The following is a 7,481-nucleotide window of genomic DNA, read 5'->3' as shown; positions in this document are numbered from 1 at the left end:
ACATAAGAACTTGAAGGGTACCTGCGACCACGTACAATGAGAAAAATCTCTTGAATATACCTGAAAAGGTCACCTGCAAACTTTATCCCATCCATACTGATAACTGAGGAACAAGGAAAAGTATCTCAGAGGCCTGAAGCAGTCAGGCTTCCATGGAAGAAGGCAATGGAAGGAGGCAGTCTTCTAAAACCAAAGGAACTAGACATGTGGCAGGTGGTTAGTATGTATGCCTGCAAGGCTACTGGCTACGTACAAGCTATGGCTACTTCCCTATTTCCCCATCCCTAGAAAGACACAAACACAGGGAATTGCACAACTAAACTGTTTTGCAACAATCCCCAAGACTTCCAGCAGCTCTTAGGCCAGGTCTGTCACACACCAACCAAGTTCCTAAACACCCTCATCTTCTCTCGGAGCACCCAGAACAGTTACGACATGCTGCAGCAAGGAGGTGCAGAGGAAACGCTTTGACCTTGGAGACAGGCATGTGCCTAAAGCTACTGCTGCATCCTATGCTTGTACAGAGTTCATAACATTTTGCCTTCGCTTAGCCCAAATGGCAGATGTGCCATGCCTGCTGAGGTAGGATGACTGTGCATCAGTGTGTATGAAAATTACTTCATCTATTATCTTGCTATCAACGCAGGACCCTAAACAAACACCCACACTGTATTGCCCGGAGAGGAACTCTATCGGCGTAACTCTGCAGGCAGGACCAACACAAGTTTCGCCTGTCAGCCGTCCTGACAGACGCGGGGGACGCGCTTTGCTTCGGCCTCCTGAGGGTACCAGGAGGCGCTGCCGTACGGGTCCGGGCCTGCCGGGCTCCTCACAGCGCTTCCGAAGCGGGCCGCGCCGAGCCGAGCCGGGCCGGGCCGACCCGGGCCAAGGCGACCGCGCTCGGCTCAACCCGCCGCCCCTCCCGCGCTCAGCCGGGCCCGCGGGCGGCGGCACCTCAGCCCGGCACTCCTGGGCGCCACGGAGCATGCGCGCGGTGCGGCGCGGGCGGCCGCGGGGGGCGGGCTGCGGACGCAGCACAGCGGCCGGGTGACGGCGGCGGCTCCTTCCGGGCGGTGACGGCGACGCCGGCCGCGTCCCTCGCTCTCAAAATGGCGGACGGAGGCGACGGAGGCCCCGGCGCGGCGGGAGCAGCGGGCGGCCGCGTCCCCGTGCAGCCCCAGGAGCGAGCCATGGTGAGGCCGCAGCCCGGCGCGGTTCCCCCTACCCCCGCTCGGGGGCAGCCTGCGCCCTGCCCGTGCCGCGACCCCGCCGCTCGGCCGAGCCTTTCCGGCCGCGGAGGGAGCCGGTATGCCCCGCTCGAGGGGGCCGCGTCCTCCGTGGCGGGGCCGCAGTGCGGTGCCGTGGAGGGGCGGAACGAGCTGCTGTGGGCCCGTCGTTGCCGGCGGGTGGCAGCGGCGGCGGCACCTGCCGAGGCATAACCGTGCAACGGCCGCGGGCGGTGGGCCTGGGGCGGGCGGGCGGTCCGCAGCCCCTCTGTGCTGCGGGCAGAGTCTGGCCCCGGCCCGGGTCCGGGCCCCTCGGGAGCGCGGCACGGCACAGGCCTGGTCCCCGCGGCATGGGCTGGCCGCAGCCCCGGCGGCGGCTGCCTCTGCTCCTTGGAGCCAGCCCTGTCCCGGGCCCGGCGAGCCCCTGTCAGGCGGCCCAGAGGGAAGCGGTTTGTTGCCAGCTCCCCGCAGCATCTCCTACGGGGGCCCTGTCCCATGTCTTCATTTGACCTTTCCGTAATTAAACGAGTTAAAACTTTAGAAAGCTTCAGAGACTGTCCTGCGTCCTTAAGATGTTGTAGCATATGCATGCATCTTTATCCTTTTTGTGACTTTGCCTTTCTTAAAGGTGACTACTGTGGAACAAAAAAGGATCAGTGACAGATTATTGTTCCGCAGAGTGTGAATGAAGCCACAAACAGTGGAGTTTTGAAGGGATGTAGATGGAGACAGTTGTTTATTTGCTGAATAGAATTATTCTCTCTCTTCTCCTGTGAATTGCTTTAAGCACTTATGTGTTTAATATTCCCTTACAGAACACAGCAGTGTTCAATCTCTCTGGCTAGCAGTAGTAGGTAAGGGCCTTCTGTGCTTTCCTTTGCAACTTGTGAAGTGATTACTATGTTGCCAATACTTTTGCTAGAGGAGTTCAAAACCCAAAGGTTATTGATTTAAGAAAGGGAGTCTAAAGATGTATCACAAACCTGATCGTGTAACGTTTTATGTTACATTTTCCTGTAACATCCTGAATATATAGTATAGGTGTGCAACCCTTTCAAGTTGGGCACTGGCAAGCCTGTAGAATATTTAAGTTTTGCAGGATGCTGCACACTACTAACAAAATTAGGAAAATATAAATAAGGAAGTGTTTACTTGTGGAACTTCTCTTGCAGGTGACAGTGCTAAGCCAACAACAGTTATTTGTTGTACCTTTTCTCTCAGAGTTGTAAGGGTATCTGCAAGTTGTAAGGATGCAGTCTGTAACTACAGAGTTATTTCTAAAGTGAAGCATGTTTCTGTGACTGTCACAGGCCTGTGAGTGGAATTTTTTTCCCTATATTAGAAAGTTTGATTTTTAAACTAGTAAAAGTGTAATCTGATTGCATTATGGTGTCAAAACTTATAACCTGACTTGGGCACTCTCTTAAGCTTGAAAGTCATGTAGAGAGTCAGAGAGGTACTGAGGGTGATAGTTGCAATCAGCAGCAAAGCAATGCAATCAGTATATTGATGCCAGAGATACCTGTAATCTGGAAGCAGTACACCCAATTTACTGCTGTACGAGTTAGATGGAACTGATGTATCCTGACTGACTTGTGCTTTGACTGTATGCAGCTGGCCTGAGTGTCCATTCACTGTGGTGCTAGAATCAAGAAGTTGAGGGACTGTGGAGCAGAAACAAGTGGCTGAATGGAGTGAGCTCCTGCCTTACTGAGCTTGTCAAATCAGTCTCAGTGTCAGCCCAGTCAGACTGACTTTTGCTTTCCTGTTTCATCTCTAGCTTTGGGTGCTGTTGGTTGCAGTGCAGCACCAAGTCTGGCCGCATAACTAGTAAACCTTCCCAGAACACTGGGTGCATGATGCAGGATTACCTGAATTATTCTGCAGGAGCCAGCCTGATTCTGGGATGGATGGTTATGACTCGGGTAATAAACTCTTCTGAACCCAGCCCAGCTCGGTGGTTTCTTTTGTGCATTTAACTCCAACTCTTCAGTTTGGGTGACTGTACTTAGAAGTCCCTGAGTTGGCGTTTCACTGCGTTAGTTGAAGTCAGGTCCCGTCTCTGCCCTCTGCTTCTCTATAGTGGCTGTATTGCTTTCTCAGCTCAGCTGCCCTGAAAGAGAGAGGGCTGAATTTGGGCTGCACTGCCACTGACCTAGTAGTAAACTGACTACCAAACTGAAGTTTACTTTCTTTTCTTTCCAAACAGCATCCATGGTTTGCTTGGCTGACTGATGGGCTGGGCTTGGCTTGTCTAGTAGTTGGCTAGCAGGCAATGCTGGTGGCTTAACAAAGCCTGCTTTGCAGGCTGGATCCAGCCCTTTGGTTGATTGTCCATCTGTATTCTAAACAAATCCCGGCTTGCCTCCTCCCTGCTTTGGTGGCTGCTATCTGGAATATAGATATTAATTAATAGTAGATATATAGTAGATATATATATAATTAATTAATTATAGATATTAATATAGATATTAAAATATTTCAAAGATTTTAATTTATGCTAAGTCTTCAAATTTTTGTTTACCTTCTCAGCAATGTTTTTGGAAAAAAAAATCTTTTGTCATCAGTCAGTACTCCTATAGAAAAGTATTGATGTAAGCGGGGTAGTGGTATACAAGAAAAGAAAAGCTTTATTATTAGGATATATCCTTTAAAGTCAGGAAAATAACTTGATTTTGAATTTTAATCTTAGAAAGCAAAATGTGACAGAGGTGCTTGTGCATTCTGAAGTGTTTCAGATCTTGTTTTGTCTCATTCAGAGCTATTATATAGTCGAGAAAATGCATATGAGGAGCCTTGCTCTGTAGCTGTGTTGTAATCAAGTAGTAGTGCGGAGGGGGTATTAATGTTCATATGCAGGTTATTTCTTGAGATTAATGAAATCTGAGTCAGATGTTTTATTTTGGAGTTGCAGTGGCTACTTCCAGTTTTAAATCTATCGTCTCCTAAACTGAATTAACCTGCTTAGACCAGATGGTGTGTCCTTATAATTTTACATCAGTTTATGTTAAGTTAAATTAGCTTAAAATTTTATCTTTAGGTAGACCAGCATATCCTTTTGTGCGAATAAGCCTGAATTGCGTATAGCCAAACCCACTGTTTTTAGAACAGTGAAGTGTCTTAGCAGAACAGCATATAATGGACACTTGTATCGGTGTCCAAGAAGTGGAGTCCATAAAGTTGCAACAGGTAACTGAAGCATCGCCAGGGTCCTGCTTGCATCCCTATATATTTAGCACTCTAGTGAAGTGCTTTTATTTTATCATGGTGTTGAGCAATGTTGTGGTTTTTCCTCTCTTGTCTGCTTTCATGTTTATTCATATTTCTTGGTAATTTTTGTGGCTTTTTTTAGTGCAGGAGTGAACTGTGATTCTCAAGTCCACATGAAGTACACAACTTCTAGTTGCTGTAATTCAGCTATAATCACAGGATTGTTAGGGTTGGAAGGGGGCCTCTGGGGATCAGCTTGTCCAACCTCTCTGCCAAGGCAGGGCTACCTAAAGCAGGTTACACAGGAACATGTCCAGGTGGGTTTTGGGTGTCTCCAGAGAGGGGGACTCCAACCTCCTTGGGCAGCCTGTTCCGGTGCTCTGCCACTCTCAACATAAAGAAGTTCTTCCTCATGTTGAGGTGAAACTTCTTGCATTTATTTTATAACCTATTTTATATTTTTTATATATAGCCTATTTATATTTTACTATTTTATATAGTAAATATCAATATTTTATATTTACAGTATATGGTAGTACTATGAGAGGTATGTGGCTCCAGGAGAACATAGCTACAAATATACGTTCCTGATAGCATGCAGCTGTTTCAAGTGGCTTCCAGGTCCCAGAACAGTAGAGAAGCTGGGGATAAATAGGTTGGTTTTAGTGTATAAGGGAAAGCATTTGGGAGATGCTGAATGAGTGCTAAATACAGATAGAATCACCTCAGTTTTAGTACATACATTCTCTGCAGAACTAGACTATGTATACAGTGGAACTTAAAATGCATGACAATTGGAAAATTGCGTGGTTGTAAGACAAGTTCGAGTACACAGGACTTAATACAAACCCCTAGTGTTTTGTTTGTTTGTTTGGGGGTTTTTGTTTGTTTTGGGGTTTTTCCCCCCAAACATAGCTATGCCAAAGTAATGAATGACTTCTTTATAAATATCCACGGTAGCTGCAATTTTTGAAGTGCAGTCTGATGCTAAGAAATTTGATATATACTCTGTTCCTTTGAGGGTTCGAGAACACAGCATAGATGTTAAGGATTAAACAAGGAAAGAATCAAAGTCTTTCCTTTGTTTCTCTAGAAATAAAATTAAAAGGATCTATCAAATAGTCAGAACTTTTTCTTTAAGTTAAATTTGAAAGTTTCACAGAATACTACAAATAACTCTGCAAATAGAACGATTTTGCTATTTTTCCAGGGCTAATACTCCATCTCCCAAATACATATTTTGCACATGTTTTCATTTTAATAAGTGACAGTGAATTCCTGTTTCCCCTCGTGTTGACATGTTAATTGTACATTGCTGTCTACCTAATGCATGTTTGGCCAAAAAATTTGGAACACGGCATGTTTGGATTGCATGCCTCAGAGACTTGGGAATTACTGCTAGAATTCCTGGCTACGTTGTTTCGCCTGTTGGACCTTCTTAGTAGTATCCTGCTAATTTTGTAGCATATTTAGGCTAGATGACTATGATTTAAAACTGACACCTGACCTGCAGTTTTAAAAGGGTTGAACAGAATGAGTCTGTGCACTGTTTACCAGAAGATAACATTAGTTTTAGCTGTCCAGCAGCTGAAACAGTAACTGAGGGTGCTGGTGGTTACTTTTGCTTCTCTGGTTGTCACTGGTTTGCTCTGGTTCAGCTAAGCTAGTAGTCATTGGAGACTACTGGAATCAAGGAAGAGACTGCTGCAGACAAAGCAGAATCTGTGCTGTGCTGTAGTCTGTGCTGTTATGAGTCTCATTCCCAGTGGGCAAACACCCGCATTATTAAAGCATCTTTAACATTAATTGGCACCCTGCTTTGGCTTAGGGGCCAAAGTTTAAATGAATGTAGAGATCAAACAGTTCTTTTATGTCTTCGGGTCAGAGTTGTGTTCTAGGGAAATGTTAATGTTAGACTATCTTGAATGCTTACCCATGTTCTGCCAATAGAAAATAACTTTGGAAACCAAGCTTGCGTCGTTCAGTGTAATTACTGATATCCAGAGCAGACCAAAGTTTGGTACATGGCTGGTTCCCAGTAATGTTATATAAAGGAGCCATGTGACTGATGTGTCAGAAAACAGATATTTCATAACATAATGGTCATAAACAGTCATATTTTTAAGCTTAGATTCTCTAATAAAACATTGCCTATACTTTGTTGGAGAATGTGAAACACATAATGAACAACTGTATAATGCTTATGTGGCAATAAGTTAGAGTAAGTTTCCATTTGAACTCCCTGAACTGTGCTCTTCTAGAAATAGTAGAATTTATGCTCCTAAAAAAATCCAGTGTGATTTAAGGTAGGGAAGAACAAACATGATAATTAATTTCTACTACTGCTTTTTGAAGCCTTCTCTCTGGGGAATGTATATCGTTGAGGCTGAAATAGATTGCCTTGTCTCCTGGTTATTTTTACTAGGAATGATGCCTAGGTGTTCTGTACTGCAGTTCGATCTTATTGTCAATGCATGAGAAAACTGAGGATTTTAGGCCAAAACAAACAGAAGGAAAAGTTAAAAAATTAAAAGCAAAATCTCATTCAAAAATGTTAGTTCAAGAGTGTTTTGAAGTTTGCTTTCTAAAGAAATGCTAAGTATTCTGCAATCAAGGAACTTCTGCATGTTTATTCTTTTAAATGTCTTTTATGGTTGCTCACGTGGAGAGACAATATCAGACTGAAAGTTTCCTGGAATCTCTTCTCCTGCTTATCTCTTTAACTGGAAACGACTGTTCTGCACATTAAAGCAAAGAAGCCTTTTGCATTTAGTACAGATGCTGAATGGCACTTACTTGAAATCAGTATGTCTGCAGCATTCCATGTATTTACCTTTAAAATCCTGCTTCTTCCAGCTGTTTTGACAGGCAGCTGGTGTTGCCATCTCATGCTTGACAGATTTATGTCATGCACAAACTAAGCTTTTTTACTACTCCTTTTAACTGGAATATTGGACTAGATACAGGTTTTAGTTTGCTCTGCTGGCAGTGTCTATTCTTTCATAGTTTGTTATTTAATGTTTATAAATATTAATATTGCTTCTC

The 7,481-nt window shown here is 44.7% G+C and overlaps 1 protein-coding gene across 5 annotated transcripts in view; it reads left to right on the top strand.

Annotated features, from left to right (window-relative positions):
• Nucleotides 1-1,042: 1,042 nt before the first annotated feature.
• The window catches only part of UBR1 (ubiquitin protein ligase E3 component n-recognin 1), a 69,714-nt gene continuing 63,275 nt past the window's right edge, over nucleotides 1,043-7,481 (top strand). For 2 of the 5 annotated variants that reach the window (XM_030481444.2, XM_030481443.2), the window contains exon 1: nucleotides 1,044-1,193. In XM_030481444.2, coding sequence (XP_030337304.1) covers nucleotides 1,110-1,193 — 84 coding nt within the window. In that variant the 5' untranslated portion in view covers nucleotides 1,044-1,109. Of the gene's footprint in view, nucleotides 1,194-7,481 lie in introns of all 5 variants that reach the window. The other 3 variants (XR_003990812.1, XM_030481445.1, XM_030481448.1) reach the window with 2 other exon arrangements.

The sequence above is a fragment of the Strigops habroptila genome, chromosome 4, assembly GCF_004027225.2.
Source record: "Strigops habroptila isolate Jane chromosome 4, bStrHab1.2.pri, whole genome shotgun sequence".
Taxonomy (NCBI): Eukaryota; Metazoa; Chordata; class Aves; order Psittaciformes; family Psittacidae; genus Strigops; species Strigops habroptila.
This window is presented reverse-complemented; position numbering and strand designations above follow the sequence as displayed.